Raw genomic sequence first — 21,307 nt, 5'->3', positions numbered from 1 at the left:
ACGAGAGAATACCAAAAGAGGTAATCACGTGGTAACTCACAGAAAAACATTTTCTAATGTTGAAATGAAATTCATAGCCAACTCTTGACTTTTTTGTAACTTTTTCTTGAAAATGACAAAGTTTTATTAAAAATTATAAGAATAAAAAAAAATTTAGAATCAAATTATCCGTGGTATAGAAGAATTAACTGGCATAAAAAATTTTTGTGAAATTTTCAGATTAGTCACCCTGAATAAACCTCCCAAAATAGTTCGATCGCCTTCTTCTTAATCCCTCAATAGTCTTACACAGTGTCTCAAATTTAGTTTAAGTTTAGAAGTTGCGAAACAATTGATTTTTTTTTTAATTTTGGGCCCTATTTTCAGGCACTAAACTCATCAGGAATGCCACTTGGAATAAAGGTAAATTGCCTCCAATTGTCCTATTTTAAGTTCCTCTATACCATGTCGGTTCATTTGTGTGAAACGCTGTACGAGGAAGGTCCCAAAAATACCTGGCCTGACCTAAAGATGGCGGTAGTAGCTTGAAAAATACCACTGTATTAGAAAGTTCACAATTTATACAGCATATGTTCCAATTTTGAAATCGCCACGTTATTCACTATTTGTTTGGTAGCTATTAATGGTGAACGTTTTATTAAGTGAATTCGTCCCTGGCCTTAGCCCAACCAATATAAAAACTAAACTATATTCTACTCTGGGTGAGATTTGTACTTCGTTATCAACAGAAAAAATATTGGTATTATCAGAATTTAAACGAGGTCGAATGACCTACGAAGACCAGCTTCGCAGTGGTCGACCAAACGAGGTGCCATGCTGGAGAGGTCTTTCAAAAAAAGCGGAACATCGCACATTAACTGAGCATTTGGACATGAAAGAGCTGTGCGCAAGATGGGTGGGAGTAAAGCCGACTTTTTGTGCCGTTTCAAAACCTTGGATGAATAATGGGTTCATCACTTCACACCCGAAACAGAAGAAAAATCAAAACAATGAACTGAATAGGAAGAACCGGCTTAAAAGAAGACAAAGACCGTTCTATCTGCAGGCAAGGTCATGGCTTCGGTAGTTTGGGATGCGCGTGGGATAACGTTAATTGACTATATTTAAAAAAGAAAAACTTTCAACGGCGATGATTATGGGTACTTCTTGTAACTTTTGAGCGAAGAAATCGAGCAAAAATTCGACCAGCCAAGAAAGTGTTGTTCTTGAAATTCTTGAATTAAAGTTTGAATTGCTACCCCTATTCGCCAGATTTAGATTTCCCGGATTATTTTGTGTTCCCAGACTTGAAAAATGACTCGGTAGTTGAAAATTCTCAGCAATTCAAAGGTGATGTCGGCAGCTAATGGCTGTTTTGAGGAGCTGGCCGATTCTTATTATAAAAAGAGTATCGAACTTATTGAACATCGCTGGTAAAAGTGTATGGAGCTAAATGGATATTGCGTTGAGAATTCAATATATTTTTTTCCAAAATTTTTGTGTTTTACTTGTTGTGCCAGGTTCTTCTGGGACCATCTTCGTCAAATAATGATTTGTGTATATAAATGAAAAACTAGTCAAAAAGATAAATGAGTTTTCGTTATTTCAATCTCCAACAAACGCTTGGACGCTTGATTATTTAAAGAATGTATTGTAGTAACCGCAGAAACCACGTCGATTGCATAAAAGTATGGTTGTCACTTAGGAAGTAAGTTGAAATTCGTAAGACGTACGTGGAAAAAACACATCAACTTATCCTCTTTGTAAACGTTCGCTAACCGATGTAGACAAATATGGAATAAATAGAAGATAACAAGGTTATGTAAGAGGTCTGTATTCAAAATAACTTTTATCACAATAGTAATATATTAATATAATTATATTTACATGGTACATATAATAATTGCAGCTTGATTTCGTTTAAACGTTAAGAAATATTACCAAATTAAGTAAGTGGAAATCGGTTGCAGTTCTTAGTACTTCTTAAATCAACATTATTCTACAATTTTCTTATTTGTAAAAATTGACATATTGATGTATTATTTACGTACTAACTTTACTTAATACTACTACATCATCATTACCAACGACGAAGTACTAAGACGAATTGGTCTCAAAAGAAAATTCCACGTCATAAAAGGATTCATGGAAGTTTATGTGTAGTCAGTACTGCTGAACGAAGTGGAAACCTGGACCTTGAAAACTGAAAATATCAAAAAAACTTGAGGCATTTGAGATGTGACTCTATAGACGCATTCTGAAGATACCCTGGACTGACAGAATCACCAACGACGAAGTACTAAGACGAATTGGTCTCAAAAGAAAACTCCACGTCATAAAAGGATTCATGGAAGTTTATGTGTAGTCAGTACTGCTGAACGAAGTGGAAACCTGGACCTTGAAAGCTGAAAATAACAAAAAAACTTGAGGCATTTGAGATGTGACTCTATAGACGCATTCTGAAGATACCCTGGACTGACAGAATCACCAACGACGAAGTACTAAGACGAATTGGTCTCAAAAGAAAACTCCACGTCATAAAAGGATTCATGGAAGTTTATGTGTAGTCAGTACTGCTGAACGAAGTGGAAACCTGGACCTTGAAAACTGAAAATATCAAAAAAACTAGATGCATTTGAAACGTGACTCTATTGACGCATTCTGAAGATACCCTGTACTGACAAAATCACCAACGACGAAGTACTAAGACGAATTGGTCTCAAAAGAAAACTCCACGTCATAAAAGGATTCATGGAAGTTTATGTGTAGTCAGTACTACTGAACGAAGTGGAAACCTGGACCTTGAAAGCTGAAAATATCAAAAAAACTAGATGCATTTGAAATGTGACTCTATAGACGCATTCTGAAGATACCCTGGACTCACAAAATCACCAACGACGAAGTACTAAGACGAATTGGTCTCAAAAGAAAACTCCACGTCATAAAAGGATTCATGGAAGTTTATGTGTAGTCAGTACTGCTGAACGAAGTGGAAACCTGGACCTTGAAAACTGAAAATATCAAAAAAACTAGATGCATTTGAAACGTGACTCTATTGACGCATTCTGAAGATACCCTGGACTGACAGAATCACCAACGACGAAGTACTAAGACGAATTGGTCTCAAAAGAAAACTCCACGTCATATAAGGATTCATGGAAGTTTATGTGTAGTCAGTACTGCTGAACGAAGTGGAAACCTGGACCTTGAAAACTGAAAATATCAAAAAAACTAGATGCATTTGAAACGTGACTCTATTGACGCATTCTGAAGATACCCTGTACTGACAAAATCACCAACGACGAAGTACTAAGACGAATTGGTCTCAAAAGAAAACTCCACGTCATAAAAGGATTCATGGAAGTTTATGTGTAGTCAGTACTACTGAACGAAGTGGAAACCTGGACCTTGAAAGCTGAAAATATCAAAAAAACTAGATGCATTTGAAATGTGACTCTATAGACGCATTCTGAAGATACCCTGGACTCACAAAATCACCAACGACGAAGTACTAAGACGAATTGGTCTCAAAAGAAAACTCCACGTCATAAAAGGATTCATGGAAGTTTATGTGTAGTCAGTACTGCTGAACGAAGTGGAAACCTGGACCTTGAAAACTGAAAATATCAAAAAAACTAGATGCATTTGAAACGTGACTCTATTGACGCATTCTGAAGATACCCTGTACTGACAAAATCACCAACGACGAAGTACTAAGACGAATTGGTCTCAAAAGAAAACTCCACGTCATAAAAGGATTCATGGAAGTTTATGTGTAGTCAGTACTACTGAACGAAGTGGAAACCTGGACCTTGAAAGCTGAAAATATCAAAAAAACTAGATGCATTTGAAATGTGACTCTATAGACGCATTCTGAAGATACCCTGGACTGACAAAATCACCAACGACGAAGTACTAAGACGAATTGGTCTCAAAAGAAAACTCCACGTCATAAAAGGATTCATGGAAGTTTATGTGTAGTCAGTACTGCTGAACGAAGTGGAAACCTGGACCTTGAAAACTGAAAATATCAAGAAAACTAGATGCATTTGAAATGTGACTCTATAGACGCATTCTGAAGATACCCTGGACTCACAAAATCACCAACGACGAAGTACTAAGACGAATTGGTCTCAAAAGAAAACTCCACGTCATAAAAGGATTCATGGAAGTTTATGTGTAGTCAGTACTGCTGAACGAAGTGGAAACCTGGACCTTGAAAACTGAAAATATCAAAAAAACTAGATACATTTGAAATGTGACTCTATAGACGCATTCTGAAGATACCCTGGACTGACAGAATCACCAACGACGAAGTACTAAGACGAATTGGTCTCAAAAGAAAACTCCACGTCATAAAAGGATTCATGGAAGTTTATGTGTAGTCAGTACTGCTGAACGAAGTGGAAACCTGGACCTTGAAAGCTGAAAATATCAAAAAAACTTGAGGCATTTGAGATGTGACTCTATAGACGCATTCTGAAGATACCCTGGACTGACAGAATCACCAACGACGAAGTACTAAGACGAATTGGTCTCAAAAGAAAACTCCACGTCATAAAAGGATTCATGGAAGTTTATGTGTAGTCAGTACTGCTGAACGAAGTGGAAACCTGGACCTTGAAAGCTGAATATAACAAAAAAACTTGAGGCATTTGAGATGTGACTCTATAAACGCATTCTGAAGATACCCTGGACTGACAGAATCACCAACGACGAAGTACTAAGACGAATTGGTCTCAAAAGAAAACTCCACGTCATAAAAGGATTCATGGAAGTTTATGTGTAGTCAGTACTGCTGAACGAAGTGGAAACCTGGACCTTGAAAACTGAAAATATCAAGAAAACTAGATGCATTTGAAATGTGACTCTATAGACACATTCTGAAGATACCCTGGACTGACAGAATCACCAACGACGAAGTACTAAGACGAATTGGTCTCAAAAGAAAACTCCACGTCATAAAAGGATTCATGGAAGTTTATGTGTAGTCAGTACTGCTGAACGAAGTGGAAACCTGGACCTTGAAAGCTGAAAATAACAAAAAAACTTGAGGCATTTGAGATGTGACTCTATAGACACATTCTGAAGATACCCTGGACTGACAGAATCACCAACGACGAAGTACTAAGACGAATTGGTCTCAAAAGAAAACTCCACGTCATAAAAGGATTCATGGAAGTTTATGTGTAGTCAGTACTGCTGAACGAAGTGGAAACCTGGACCTTGAAAGCTGAAAATAACAAAAAAACTTGAGGCATTTGAGATGTGACTCTATAGACGCATTCTGAAGATACCCTGGACTGACAGAATCACCAACGACGAAGTACTAAGACGAATTGGTCTCAAAAGAAAACTCCACGTCATAAAAGGATTCATGGAAGTTTATGTGTAGTCAGTACTGCTGAACGAAGTGGAAACCTGGACCTTGAAAGCTGAAAATAACAAAAAAACTTGAGGCATTTGAGATGTGACTCTATAGACGCATTCTGAAGATACCCTGGACTGACAGAATCACCAACGACGAAGTACTAAGACGAATTGGTCTCAAAAGAAAACTCCACGTCATAAAAGGATTCATGGAAGTTTATGTGTAGTCAGTACTGCTGAACGAAGTGGAAACCTGGACCTTGAAAGCTGAAAATAACAAAAAAACTTGAGGCATTTGAGATGTGACTCTATAGACGCATTCTGAAGATACCCTGGACTGACAGAATCACCAACGACGAAGTACTAAGACGAATTGGTCTCAAAAGAAAGCTGTTGACAATTATTAAACAGAAATCTAAACCTCCACGTCATAAAAGGATTCATGGAAGGTTATGTGTGGTTCACATTAAGTTGTAAATCTTATTTAAAAATAATTAAGTTCGTCTGAAAAAAATTAGGAAAACATTTTGTACTATATTTATGTACAAACCAAAGGAAGCTGTCTTTGAACACTCATTTTAACTACTGCTTAGATTGATGTCTACTTTTCTGTACCTCCCAGGATACTGTTGAGTTTAAATAAGCAGTAAATTAAATATGCTGTACTGAATCATGCGAATTAATTGTTTTTGGTTGGTTTTAATAGTTACTGGTTAACGTTTTAAAAAACTTTATATTTTATTAACAGTATCCGTCTTATTCTTGGCGTTTCAATACCCTGTATATAAATTACAACCTGATCATTTGTTAGTTGGTTAAAATTATAAAATAAGTTACGCAGTGAATTGTTGCATTAAAAATAAAGTAGAAAATATCAAATTTGAATTTATCTCTTTCAAAATACTGCCTTTAGAAATCGATAGATTTCAACGTTAAGTCAATGCTTTTTTAGGGATGGTTTTCATCTGCTCGTCTTGTCGATCTCAATATCAGGAATGATGTTGGAAAGTTTCTAATTTAGTACAGGTACCAACATTTTTCTTCATTATTAGTTAGAACTAGACTACAGACTTATAGGGATCAAAATACCACGAATGTCATAATCATAATGAAGAAAAAAATGTGTTGGTACATTTTTCTGGTCTCTTTCTATGCAAATATACCTCAATTACCTATTTAAACGAATAGTTTTTTCATTTCTCCCCCTGAACTGACTCATTTTCAAGTCTAAATCGCTCAAACTACTTGCAAACTGTCTTTAAGTCCACTGTATATTTAACATATACATATTTTAACATTTTGTCGACTTTTTTGGTACTTTTTTTTACTTAAAACATAAATTAATGTTAAATCGCTTCACAAGATCCATGTTTGATAACACGATCTCACTACAGGGAATATAATAGCGGACAGACATGAGGGTATTAGATATAATACAGGTATATCATAAGAAAAACTTACAACTTTCATTATGATTCTACATTTTAACGTAAAATAAATCGTTGAAAGCTTGTTAAAATGTATTAGAATGGTAGAATGTTATTTACATTTATCTTCAGATAAATCAATATGCAGTAATCACGCAAGTAAGAATCAGGATTTCTCTTTTTTACGTGGTTAATTTCACAAAAAAAAGTAAATTCGTACTGTACTCAACAGAGAAGTAAAATCACAACATTATTCAATATTTATTTCTCGACGTCCTTTTTATGAAAAGTTGTGTAAACCGACACTTGTTAGATACTGCTACCGATATCTAGAATTTTACAATTGTATCAATATCTAGTTTATGAGTGTAGTTTATTTAAATTTGGTATGCACAGAAGTTGTCCATTAGAAATAATGCAAAAATTTCATAAAACCAGATCAGACTATTACATAAATTCATAGCAAACGATAATAAAATAGAAATTCCTTATATATTTCAATTGAAACGAACCTGATTGAGGATTGAAAATATTTATTATGATAGCGAATTAGAATAAACAAATTTCATATTATTCTTTTTAATAAAAGTATTCATAAAACATCTGCAGCACCTACAAATAATTTTTAACGTTGAAAGTAAGTAATTGGCTTAAAAAGTTGAAGGATTCAACCAACAGTTTTCGAAAATAGTCTCACCTTGGTTTGGAGAGCTGGTTATAGTCCAATTAAAATCTAAATTACAATATAATTAATAAATAAATACCTGTACAAATTTATTCTTATCCTCATGAACAATTTTAGATATTTTAGAAGCCTAACCCAACCTAATCTAGCATAAGCTTGAAATTCGATCAAATTTCAATACAAGATTATAAGAAATATTTACCATTAACATTATTTGATGATTAAATGAAAGCGCTTCAATTATTTCCCACAGTATTCGATAGTTGTTTTAGAATTGTCGTTTGTTTTTGTTATTTCAGTAGTTTTTTTCGTTGATTCCGAGGATTCTTTAGTTGCTTCATTATTGATTGTATATCTTCAATAGTTGTTTTTTCTTCGGTAATATTCAATTCGCTGTATATCTAGTCAGCTCTTAGTTCTACAGTAGTTTCTAATAGTACCCCGTTGTTAGTTCCTTAGGAATTTCACATATTTTTAGCTCCTCTATTTATTCAGTTGTTGTTTTTTTAATAGCTTCAACTATTTCGCTGAATATTTTTTCAGTTGTTGGTATTTCCCGTAGTCTTCGATAGTTGTAGAATTGTCGTTTGTTTTTGTTATTTCAGTAGTTTTTTTCGTTGATTCCGTTGTTGGTTTTGAGCTTTCGCTGTAACTGTCTTCGGACGTTGTATATTCCTCAAACTCTGCAGATTCTTCAGAAGTTTCGGTTGCTAAATAGCTTCTCACTCGAGGATTCTTTAGTTGCTTCATTATTGATTGTATATCTTCAATAGTTGTTTTTTCTTCGGTAATATTCAATTCGCTGTATATCTAATCAGCTCTTAGTTCTACAGTAGTTTCTAATAGTACCCCGTTGTTAGTTCCTTAGGAATTTCACATATTTTTAGCTCCTCTATTTATTCAGTTGTTGTTTTTTCAATAGCTTCAACTATTTCGCTGAATATTTTTTCAGTTGTTGGTATTTCCCGTAGTCTTCGATAGTTGTAGAATTGTCGTTTGTTTTTGTTATTTCAGTAGTTTTTTTCGTTGATTCCGTTGTTGGTTTTGAGCTTTCGCTGTAACTGTCTTCGGACGTTGTATATTCCTCAAACTCTGCAGATTCTTCAGAAGTTTCGGTTGCTAAATAGCTTCTCACTCGAGGATTCTTTAGTTGCTTCATTATTGATTGTACATCTTCAATAGTTGTTTTTTCTTCGGTAATATTTAATTCGCTGTAAATGTACTCAGCTCTTAGTTCTACAGTAGTTTCTAATAGTACCCCGTTGTTAGTTCCTTAGGAATTTCACATATTTTTAGCTCCTCTATTTATTCAGTTGTTGTTTTTTCAATAGCTTCAACTATTTCGCTGAATATTTCTTCAGTTGTTGGTATTTCCCGTAGTCTTCGATAGTTGTAGAATTGTCATTTGTTTTTGTTATTTCAGTAGTTTGTTTCGTTGATTCCGTTGTTGGTTTTGAGCTTTCGCTGTAACTGTCTTCGGACGTTGTATATTCCTCAAACTCTGCAGATTCTTCAGAAGTTTCGGTTGCTAAATAGCTTCTCACTCGAGGATTCTTTAGTTGCTTCATTATTGATTGTATATCTTCAATAGTTGTTTTTTCTTCGGTAATATTCAATTCGCTGTAAATGTACTCAGCTCTTAGTTCTACAGTAGTTTCTAATAGTACCCCGTTGTTAGTTCCTTAGGAATTTCACATATTTTTAGCTCCTCTATTTATTCAGTTGTTGTTTTTTCAATAGCTTCAACTATTTCGCTGAATATTTCTTCAGTTGTTGGTATTTCCCGTAGTCTTCGATAGTTGTAGAATTGTCATTTGTTTTTGTTATTTCAGTAGTTTGTTTCGTTGATTCCGTTGTTGGTTTTGAGCTTTCGCTGTAACTGTCTTCGGACGTTGTATATTCCTCAAACTCTGCAGATTCTTCAGAAGTTTCGGTTGCTAAATAGCTTCTCACTCGAGGATTCTTTAGTTGCTTCATTATTGATTGTATATCTTCAATAGTTGTTTTTTCTTCGGTAATATTTAATTCGCTGTAAATGTACTCAGCTCTTAGTTCTACAGTAGTTTCTAATAGTACCCCGTTGTTAGTTCCTTAGGAATTTCACATATTTTTAGCTCCTCTATTTATTCAGTTGTTGTTTTTTCAATAGCTTCAACTATTTCGCTGAATATTTCTTCAGTTGTTGGTATTTCCCGTAGTCTTCGATAGTTGTAGAATTGTCATTTGTTTTTGTTATTTCAGTAGTTTGTTTCGTTGATTCCGTTGTTGGTTTTGAGCTTTCGCTGTAACTGTCTTCGGACGTTGTATATTCCTCAAACTCTGCAGATTCTTCAGAAGTTTCGGTTGCTAAATAGCTTCTCACTCGAGGATTCTTTAGTTGCTTCATTATTGATTGTACATCTTCAATAGTTGTTTTTTCTTCGGTAATATTTAATTCGCTGTAAATGTACTCAGCTCTTAGTTCTACAGTAGTTTCTAATAGTACCCCGTTGTTAGTTCCTTAGGAATTTCACATATTTTTAGCTCCTCTATTTATTCAGTTGTTGTTTTTTCAATAGCTTCAACTATTTCGCTGAATATTTCTTCAGTTGTTGGTATTTCCCGTAGTCTTCGATAGTTGTAGAATTGTCATTTGTTTTTGTTATTTCAGTAGTTTGTTTCGTTGATTCCGTTGTTGGTTTTGAGCTTTCGCTGTAACTGTCTTCGGACGTTGTATATTCCTCAAACTCTGCAGATTCTTCAGAAGTTTCGGTTGCTAAATAGCTTCTCACTCGAGGATTCTTTAGTTGCTTCATTATTGATTGTATATCTTCAATAGTTGTTTTTTCTTCGGTAATATTCAATTCGCTGTAAATGTACTCAGCTCTTAGTTCTACAGTAGTTTCTAATAGTACCCCGTTGTTAGTTCCTTAGGAATTTCACATATTTTTAGTTCCTCTATTTATTCAGTTGTTGTTTTTTCAATAGCTTCAACTATTTCGCTGAATATTTCTTCAGTTGTTGGTATTTCCCGTAGTCTTCGATAGTTGTAGAATTGTCATTTGTTTTTGTTATTTCAGTAGTTTGTTTCGTTGATTCCGTTGTTGGTTTTGAGCTTTCGCTGTAACTGTCTTCGGACGTTGTATATTCCTCAAACTCTGCAGATTCTTCAGAAGTTTCGGTTGCTAAATAGCTTCTCACTCGAGGATTCTTTAGTTGCTTCATTATTGATTGTATATCTTCAATAGTTGTTTTTTCTTCGGTAATATTCAATTCGCTGTAAATGTACTCAGCTCTTAGTTCTACAGTAGTTTCTAATAGTACCCCGTTGTTAGTTCCTTAGGAATTTCACATATTTTTAGCTCCTCTATTTATTCAGTTGTTGTTTTTTCAATAGCTTCAACTATTTCGCTGAATATTTCTTTAGTTGTTGGTATTTCCCGTAGTCTTCGATAGTTGTAGAATTGTCATTTGTTTTTGTTATTTCAGTAGTTTGTTTCGTTGATTCCGTTGTTGGTTTTGAGCTTTCGCTGTAACTGTCTTCGGACGTTGTATATTCCTCAAACTCTGTAGATTCTTCAGAAGTTTCGGTTGCTACATAGCTTCTTCACTCGTTGATTCTTCAGTTGCTTCATTATTGATTGTATATCTTCAATAGTTGTTTTTTCTTCGGTAATATTCAATTCGCTGTATATCTAATCAGCTCTTAGTTCTACAGTAGTTTCTAATAGTACCCCGTTGTTAGTTCCTTAGGAATTTCACATATTTTTAGCTGCTCTATTTATTCAGTTGTTGTTTTTTCAATAGCTTCAACTATTTCGCTGAATATTTTTTCAGTTGTTGGTATTTCCCGTAGTCTTCGATAGTTGTAGAATTGTCGTTTGTTTTTGTTATTTCAGTAGTTTTTTTCGTTGATTCCGTTGTTGGTTTTGAGCTTTCGCTGTAACTGTCTTCGGACGTTGTATATTCCTCAAACTCTGCAGATTCTTCAGAAGTTTCGGTTGCTAAATAGCTTCTCACTCGAGGATTCTTTAGTTGCTTCATTATTGATTGTATATCTTCAATAGTTGTTTTTTCTTCGGTAATATTCAATTCGCTGTATATCTAGTCAGCTCTTAGTTCTACAGTAGTTTCTAATAGTACCCCGTTGTTAGTTCCTTAGGAATTTCACATATTTTTAGCTCCTCTATTTATTCAGTTGTTGTTTTTTCAATAGCTTCAACTATTTCGCTGAATATTTCTTCAGTTGTTGGTATTGCCCGTAGTCTTCGATAGTTGTAGAATTGTCATTTGTTTTTGTTATTTCAGTAGTTTGTTTCGTTGATTCCGTTGTTGGTTTTGAGCTTTCGCAGTAACTGTCTTCGGACGTTGTATATTCCTCAAACTCTGTAGATTCTTCAGAAGTTTCGGTTGCTACATAGCTTCTTCACTCGTTGATTCTTCAGTTGCTTTTCTATCTTTAGTATGTCTTCAAATCTAGAAATCTTTTTCAGTCTCTTAGGTTATCGGGTATCAAAACTTGCCTCCAGTAGTGGTATTTTGCGTAGATTTTCCCTTCTAGATTGTTAGCTACTAGTTTTATGGACTTGACATTTTGTGTCTTCTTCATTTGGCCATAATAAAAATTAAAAATTCAGTTTTCCAGCTTTACACTCATAGTCAATCATACCAAAAACTTATGAGCAGAAATTTTTTACCCAAAAGATTTGAATACAAATTCAAAGACGTAACTTATATTGTGATGTATATAGGCCTAACGTAAAATATATTTTAGTACATAAACTGAAATAATTAAACATTTATAGGTGATGAACAAATCCTCAACTTTCCAATAATAAAACCTGTATAGCATTCTACTATAAAATATACATATTTCTAGATTATAAATTAGAAACGTTATAAAATAGGTTGACTAGATAAGATGACAAAATTACTTTCCAACGAAAGATCATAAATAAAAATCTGCTTTTCACAATTAAAATTGCTAAAATTGGAAGTGCAGTCGAACAAAAATAAGGAAATCGAACATCGTTAAGCAAACATATTACATTAGAACGATTTGGTGTGTACTTAGAGTGTGTAGTTTTTCAAGATAATTGGCTTAAACTCCGAATAAGATACAAACTTGTTTTTAAGTTGTTATATTTCAATACCTTTGTAGAAAATGGGAGCCGAAGATTATATAATTATTTTCTAAGAAATAAATCATCGTATATGATAGTTCCCTTAGTAATATATGTTCCTGATAGAGACTACAAACTTAATTTCATTGTTTATTGTTTTACTTAATCATTTTTATAGTATTTTATTAATAATATAGATTGGTATTGCAGGAATCAAGTAGAAAAAACTTTAAGTGTGCTACTTTTCGGTAAATTGAGTCGATAAATTTTATTGCGATGTAAGTGAGAAAATAAATTCTAAGTAATTTCATCTAAAATCATTATTTTACTACTTTATGGTATTATTTCACATTCTACAGAAACTATACGACCTACAAACATTCATTTACAAATGATATTCATGATTCAGTTTGCGTTTAACAAAAACTGTCTATTATACTAATACTATTAAAAGAATATGGAGATAATATTAAACGTCTAGTTAAGGGAAAGCAATATAATTAATATTCATTTTGTATTTGTTTATTTATTCAATGCAAAATAAATACATTATTCTATCACCGCCATCTCGTTACTATCGATATAACTAAGCTGCATATTAAAAATAAAAAAAGTAGATATTTGCCCTGCGTTATTTTTTTGTACTTCGACTACTGCTTAGAAGATGGCAGTATTAGCAAAACTTTTCAATTTTAAATCCGCTGTTATAATATTTGATTCACACTATTTAAAAATAGTTTCCAAGTTGAATAATGTGTAATTTTCAATTTCCGAAACAATCTAGTGAAAAATTTTAATGACTTGACTCTGCTACCACCTTCTAACGAAAAGTCAAACTAATGAAAATGAAAATTTCTAGTAGATCTCAATATTTTTGTAGTTCTTCTTTTAGTCGAAAGATGATAGTGTAGTCAATGCCACTATTTATAATGTTTTTATAAATTATAAAATACGAAATATTTAGATTTCATTTGCTTAAATTCCGGTAAACAAAAAAAGCAGTATAATAGGGAATTTCACTTGATTGGTCATTTATAAGCAATATGAAGATGCTGCTAATTTGTATAAAATTCAAAACATATTCTATTGAAATTTAATCAATTACCATTGCAGAGAACTGTTGAGAATCGGAAGGCTGTTTGTATTCGTCTATGATTTTAATATCTGCTGAATATTTACTATTAATAATGAGCCAAGGAATGAATGAAAATAAAAATATATTTCTCAAAAGGTTTTTTATGTGCTTACACCACCGCAGACAGTTTTGCAAATTTTACGTGGGTATACCAATTTTGGAATTTCTTGTTCATTATTTTACAATAACATAAGTTTCACAACCTTGCATGAATTAAGGTGAAAATGAGATACATTTTTCCTTTTTACAAATGCAAAATAGTAAATTTTTGGAACTAATATTTCATATAGATTCAAAAATCTTCCAGCTGGCAACACTGACTTTCATACTTAGTAACAGTATCATTACAAGGAATCAAAAGTTTCGTTCTACGCTAGTTATTTCATTACAAGTTTGTTACTAAATCTAAAGTAGTCACAGTTCAGTAAATTTTCCTTCATTAACATTTTAAAACACGTATCGACTATTTAAGTTATCTCTTTCAACTTTAACCTCAAAGGAATTAGGTTTTGATTTGCTTTTGTTTAAAACTCCATTTTAAGAGCGTTAATTTTTTATATAAGCTCGAAATAATATTTGAGAATGGCAAATACTGCAACAGATCTTACAGAAGAAGATGCAGCAGACCTCCAATTTCCTAAAGGTAATAATTTTTCATGATTTAGTAAACCCATACGTTGTTAGAAACATTTGAAAATTTCAGAAGACGACCTCTCAACATTTTCTAGATGTAATATTTTCGATAACAGCGATTCAACTTATTGTGCAAATTGTTACTGTGAAGTACAAAGTAAGTACATTTTATGTGAAAAGTGTAAAGTGAATATCTGTTTGTCATGTTTTTCAAATGGAGCAGAATTTTTAAATCATAAAAACGATCACGATTACCGTGTTTTATCGACAAATTTCGTTTTATTCGAAAATTCAGATTGGACAGCTGAAGAAGAATTAAAACTACTCGATTGTATAAGTAATTATGGTAATTGGAATCTCATCACACAAGAATTGCCGAATAGATCTGTTAATGAAATAATACAACACTATGAGTATTTTTATTTAGAAAGGAATGGCTGTAAAGGTTTCCCTAAAGTAAATTTCCCAGATGTAGCTCTATTTCCAGAATTAGTGGTGCCTTATAGATTTAGACTCGCAGATACAGATGAACCACCTAGATATTTATCCAACACTGTTGGATTTAAGTCTTTAGCTGGATACAATCCAGCAAGATCAGATTTTGAAATAGAATTTGATAAAGGGGCTGAAGATATTTTATCAAATTTGGAATTTGTTGATGAGGATGATCCGCATTATGAACTTTTGACAAAATTGCAATGCTCTTTAGTTGAAGCGTATAATCGGAGATTACAAGAGAGGCAAAGATGGAAAAACTTGATTCGAAGTCATGGACTTTTGCTAGTTCGGAAAACACACTCATGGTTGAAAAGATATGATAACACTATAAACAAAAATATTTATGAAAAAATGATTAGATTCATGCAGCTGTGCAAACCAACGAAATTTGAAATGTTAATGGAAGGATTGCACAGAGTCGGAGAACTAAAACTTCATATTTCAAGGTAATTTCTCTTATTTCTCATTAAAATAAAAGATAATTTTCAATTTCGTTAAATAATTTGTAAATAGGCTTCATTTTATAACTGTACAGGGTGTCAAACATAAGGTGATTCATATACTCTTCTCCAAACCTGTAAGAGTTACTTATCAAAAACCATTAATTACAAAAGTTCTTTGTATTTTTCGATTATTGGCGTTTGGATTATACAGGGTGTCCCAATTTTTCAGTATCGACGTTAACTTTGAAATTTTAAATGTTTTATTGTATTTTTTTTATTTAGAGGTAAAAACAAAGCTCACTGTAACCTCTTTAACTTATTTTTACGTCTTAAAATGGGCTTATTCACTGCTAGATTTCCAGAAAGGCTAGCATATTTCAATTTTTTTTCACTGTGGAAGTACACAAAGGCAGATCCATAGATCTAGGTTGCTATCTCTGGATCCATGAGTCTTCAATTACACTTATTGATTGATACATTATGTTTATCTCCAGCGATTGTGGCTTTTCAAGGCCGTTTTCTATTGCCAAGGTTCCTGGTGAATGCATATTTTTTCATATTGTAGTCCACGGTATGTGGAGATATTTTTAATTAGGCAGCAATGGTACCATTACTTTTGCCTACTACCCTTTTAAAACTTACAAGTCTGTATTGGCGAGAACGAAAACAAACAAAAAAGTATAAATCACAGCACGTTCTTGCATCTCACAGGGCTAATTGAGGGAACTAAACTACAATCATAAACACCAAAGGAATGATTTGCAGTTAAATAATAATAAACAAATCAACCCGTACTTGAAATTTATGAATGGATTATGGGGTTTCTCTGTTTGGATGAGGAATAGTTTTTCTGGACATTTTATGCTAATTTGTTATTTTGTGATTTATACCTATTTCAATACGTGCTGCAGACTATTAAAAAAATCTGCTACTGAGGCCATGTTTATCAATGTTTATTTGTAATTTTATTGAATAAGTAAACATAATATGTGAATTTATAACTGTAAACAATATTATTAATTATCTACATTAAGTGTAAACAATATTTATATGAACCTATCAAAAGTATACTAAATATAAATAATGTTTATATGTCAAATAAGTCCAACATGCTTTTTGAATTGGATTCTATCTTCATCTGTTGGTTTTAAAAGTTTATCTTTCCACACCGGTAAAACAATGTGAAAAATGAATGTGGAAACTGCCAGTACAACTATTGGAAGTCGCCTTCTAAATTTGAGAATTATTTTAGTTTTTTCTGCTACGACCATACTTTACTGAGACTTTTTATGGCAAAGAATAAACTGTTAAATCACAAGCAAATGTCAAAATTCTGCCAATTTTGATAGATCATACGCTATTTCTAAATAATTGATATAACTTTTTATAATTATAAATGCAGTAAAATGTGCATATTCAGTTTCCTGTTTCCACTTTTTTGGTCTTTGGTTATTCTGCTTTGTTTATCAATATATATCTCAATTAAATCACAATTTACTTACTTGGTTTTCCTCTAACCATTACTCATTATTCTGTGCTTTAACATTCTAGTGAAGTATCCCAGAGACCTAGCTCTGTTTGCTCATATTGCCTGTGTTAATTTTGGCTAATGCATTGTTTTGATAAATCACCATCTAGGAAAATTTTATTTCTTGTCTCAGTAAAAATTATCGTTAACTGGAATATGTATGGTGATTGATATCCCAGCTTTGAATTGTCTTAAGCCCTTATTTGAGTATGATAAATACTTTTCAAGAATATTTTGATAAATTTTTCATAAGAAGACTTTTGTCATTAAGGCCTGAATTTATATTGTGACAATTGATTATATATCAATGACAAATAATATTTTGATGATAAAGAATAAAGTTTTACGATTAAGAAACTGAAAAAAAAAATTGTTTTTAGGTTGATAAATTTGAGAAAAATAGGTATCACGACCCTAGCAGAAGGAAGACTATACTTTAAATTGAAACAGTCTCATGAAGCAAATAAAAAATCACTAAAATTGTTCAGACAAGATCCGGCCTTGAATTGGAAAGCTTGTAAAGACTCAAATTTCACAATAATATCAAAATGCAGTAGACGTCGAAGTTTTGCTCCAATAGAAATCAGTGGTATGCCTGGATATTCAAAATTATCTCCCCAAGAGGCCGACTTGTGCAGTACAGTGAGACTAGTACCTGTTACTTATTTTCAATTGAGGGACACATTGGTTTCTGAATGTAGAAAAAATGGATCCGTTTCTTTACAAACCGCTAGGAAATTATTGAAAATTGATGTTAACAAAACTAGAAAATTGTATGATTTTTTGTTGCAAGAAGGTTATATACAAAAGACTTCATCTTCAATATCATAAAGACAATTTGAGAACTTAATTTTATAGTACAGCTGTGTTATAATTATGGTTCATGCTAAAATGGTGAAAAACTAAACAAAAAGTTGAAAAAACTAACTTTCGTCAAGATTCTAAAAATTGTGGTAGACTATGGTGACTTGTTTTTGTAGCAGTCAATCGAAAAGAATCTTGACAAATGTGGGAAGTTGCCAAAACCCAATTATTTACCGAGAATTCAATACAAGAAAACTAGACATAAATCAAGATTCAAAAATTGTGGCTGTGCAAAATAATTGTATCAAATAATGTATAGGTACTTATATTAAAATTATAGTTCTCTTTTTATTTAAAAAAAATCAAAATGTGTGATACAATATTCTAGTTTTATATCCTGTAAAAGGACCGTGAAATAAATAAGTTTTTATAATATAAAAAAATGTTATATTGGATTTTTTAATTACATTTTAGTGACAATTGTGACTCCTGTGGTTTGTATCATCGAAAACGTACTACAAGTGATAAAAGAACAGACTGTAATAAAAATATAAAAAAATATTTACTTAACAATTCCATTAATTCAATAATACTGTTTATGTTATCTTTATAAGCGAATTACAGAAAAATAAAACCTTTTTGACATATATCATTTATTAGTAATAAATATTGCGAGAAAAACGTTTCTTTTTGAAATGGATTCATAGAATTAATATTAAAGATAGAGAGAACGAGGTGTAGGAGCTTGTCAGAACTGTTGATAGTAAGAGAAAAGACATCGGTATACCATTATCTATCCCTCTCTATCTTATTCTGATTGAATCTATGATTTTGAAGTTTCAAACGTCAAAAGAATCAGATGCAGTCGGAGATGCTTATTAACTCACTTCCACTCTATCTTTAATATAAACTCTATGGGTGGATTACCGTAGAAGAAGAAAATGGTAAATATATGAAGAACAAAAAGCCTTAATCGGGTTGAATATATTAATAGAGGTAGTATGCGTCCATAATTAAAAAAGGAATGTATATATTCTTCCAGGTTTTGTATTAGAAAAAAAGTTGAGAGGTCATGTTTGTGATTATTTAAAAATAGAATTGATAATTTTTTTTCAATGGAATTACAGAATTTGAAAATGCTGAGACGTTATTAATATCGGAAGTTCACATGTTATTGGAACATAGAAAGGATCAGAACGAATCTGCAGAAGACGAACAAGAGTTTTCAGATGTTTTCATGAAAACCTTAACGTATACAGATAGATTTAGAAAATTTAAAAATAAAGAAACCATATCTGCAGTACGAAAGTGAGTAAATTGTATGGAATTTTCGATTATATTTTGGAAAAAAGAAACAAAAAAAAGTATTCAAATACGTTTTTATGAAAACGACATATATTACAGGTTATTATAGAGGAATAAAATTTGTTTTATTCTAAATTCATGCAAAAAAATTGGTGAGATAATTATCTGGATAAAATTTTGACATATGTTTATATACAGTTCAATAGGACCTATAGGATCAATGTTTGGAGTCTCTCCACTACTTTCCCCCATTTATTTTTTCTCATGGCTGCTTCACACAAGTTCCCTACTTTCATTCTTTTTAAATCTTCCCTAAGTACTTCTTTCCATATTTTTACCTCTCCACTTCCCTCCTTAATAAGGATCTTTTCATCCAACTGTTTATTACTTTGATATTTCTGTTCGTTCTTCTTCTATACTCTTTCTGATCTTGCAGTCCTCCGATAATCCTTCTTAGTACCTTTCTTTCCAATACGTTCATTTCCCTTTATGTTTCAGTCTTGTAAATCCGTAACTTAACAACTTTTGAAATATCTTTTGGTTTTAATACTCCTTCTAGGGCCCCAGATGTTTTATTTACTCTGTTCAGTCTTTTATTGATTATTCTGGTTTCACCTCCTTCATTTGTCACTGCCACTCCTCCCTAATAAGGATCTTTTTACATCTTTTGATTCTAATAGTCCTCCTAGGGGTTTTTTATGAATTATCCTGGTTTCGCATCCTTCGTTTGTCACTGTCACCCCTTCTCCTATTAATAAGGATCTCTTCACCCAACTATTTTTGTCCATTACTTTGATCTTTACGTTCGTTCTTCTTCTCTACTCGTTTTGATCTTGTACTCCTCTTTCTCTCCCATATGTTCATTTAGTTTTCTTCTTTTTTGTCTAAGTCTTGTAAATCCGCAACTTAACAACTTTTGAAATATTTTTTGAATTTAATAGTCCTCCTAGGGTCCCAAATGTTTTATTTTCTCAGTCTTTTATCAATTATCCTAGTTTTACCTCCTCTGGTTGTGACTGTCAATCCCCAAATCTTCCAACTCCTGGATTTTATCAAAACTATCATTTTCTTAGTCTGCTCCATTTCGAGATATAAGCCCTACAAGGTGGTGAATAAAATTTACAAATTCGAACCTTTTATAATGCAAAAATATTTAGAAAAGAATTTAATTTTCTCATTACTTAATCCTTTTATGTAATTGAAAAACTAACCAGTTTTAAGTATTTTTTCTTGTTCATAGTTTTGTAAACCTCAAGGTTTCAAATTGTTTAATAAATTAATATAACCCTTTTCAAGCTACAAAAGACCTAGAATTTCCGTCATTTTGAAAAGTCTTCTTCTACACAGCTAAGAAAATTCATAATATTGTGACACTTTTCAGGTTTAGTTCTACTAGAATGTGAGTGGTCACCTTTAGATTATAAAAAAAATAATTTATTTTATAAAATGTGTTTAAATTGTTGTATAACTTTTTATTTTTATCTTGTAGTCTACTAATGCAAACGAAAAAGCTTCACAAATTTGAATTGGCTGCAATTGCAAATTTGTGCCCTGAAACAACCGAAGAAGCCAAATCCCTAATTCCATCTTTAGAAGGAAGATTTGAAGATGAAGAACTTCAAGCGATATTAGACGATATACAAACAAAAAGAAGTATACAGTACTAAATAACACTCCAATTCTGGATAAGAAGAAGAGGACAGTCAGATTACTTTTATATTAGTTTGGAAAATTCTTAAGAATAAAATAAAAGATGTCTCTGTACATAATGTTGTATTTAATCTATATTTTGTCTTTCCAGATTCAAATAGAATGAAACAAGATTTGGTAACAGAAGAAAAAAAATGTCAACATTGTTTTTGTTCGAGAAGAATTTGATTTTTTTCTTTAGCTTGGTAGAATTTTCAACTTACCGATGAAATAATCATCTTCAGGTCTCGGAACCATTTTCAGTTACGGTGCAGCTTCCCAAGTTTCTGCTTGTAGTCTTTTCAAACCTCTTTATTACTAATGTGTAAAATTGATTAATATTCCTCGTATTTATTTAATTTTTGATTGAAATCGACTCCCGATTCATTAAAAAAAATTTTCCCACACAAATAATTTTGGATCTAAAATTGTACGGCATAATTTATGATCAATTTTTGGCGACCATTGTACAATGGAAAATTCACAGATGCGTTATTAATAATCTAACGGAAAGTATGAATTGTTTATAGAATAAACAAAAATTCTTAATGAAAATTTCCATAATTCAATTATGTGTGAAATTTCGACCAATTATTCATGCCAATTCCTAGTAAAAATCTTATCGTCTCGATATAAAAGTAGTTTTAAAAATATAACAGAAATTTTATAAATAAATGCACCAAACGAGATTTATTATACAGGGTGATAT

The 21,307-nt window shown here is 32.2% G+C and overlaps 1 protein-coding gene across 3 annotated transcripts; it reads left to right on the top strand.

Moving 5' to 3' along the window:
- The first annotated feature begins 14,010 nt into the window (after positions 1-14,010).
- On the top strand, positions 14,011-20,675 carry LOC130450324 (DNA-directed RNA polymerase II subunit Rpb4-like). Of its 3 annotated transcripts, XM_056788658.1 has the most exons (4): positions 14,012-14,341; positions 14,402-14,488; positions 14,627-15,275; positions 17,181-18,444. In XM_056788658.1, exons 1-4 carry the CDS (start codon positions 14,281-14,283, stop codon positions 17,629-17,631), a joined length of 1,248 nt encoding a protein of 415 aa, XP_056644636.1. In that variant the 5' UTR covers positions 14,012-14,280; the 3' UTR covers positions 17,632-18,444. The 3 variants fall into 3 exon arrangements, with proteins under 3 accessions (XP_056644635.1, XP_056644636.1, XP_056644637.1); XM_056788657.1 differs by having other exon boundaries at positions 14,011-14,341; positions 14,402-15,275; XM_056788659.1 differs by lacking the exons at positions 14,402-14,488; positions 14,627-15,275; positions 17,181-18,444 and adding exons at positions 18,732-18,912; positions 20,399-20,675 and having other exon boundaries at positions 14,017-14,341.
- Positions 20,676-21,307: the final 632 nt, after the last annotated feature.

The sequence above is a fragment of the Diorhabda sublineata genome, chromosome 11, assembly GCF_026230105.1.
Source record: "Diorhabda sublineata isolate icDioSubl1.1 chromosome 11, icDioSubl1.1, whole genome shotgun sequence".
NCBI lineage: Eukaryota > Metazoa > Arthropoda > Insecta > Coleoptera > Chrysomelidae > Diorhabda > Diorhabda sublineata.
This window is presented reverse-complemented; position numbering and strand designations above follow the sequence as displayed.

Coding starts and splice junctions, on each gene's coding strand:
- LOC130450324 (XM_056788657.1), top strand. CDS start 14,281: ATGGCAAATACTGCAACAGATCTTACAGAAGAAGATGCAGCAGACCTC. Junction 14,342..14,401: donor AGACCTCCAATTTCCTAAAG/GTAATAATTTTT, acceptor TGAAAATTTCAG/AAGACGACCTCTCAACATTT. Junction 15,276..17,180: donor CTAAAACTTCATATTTCAAG/GTAATTTCTCTT, acceptor AATTGTTTTTAG/GTTGATAAATTTGAGAAAAA.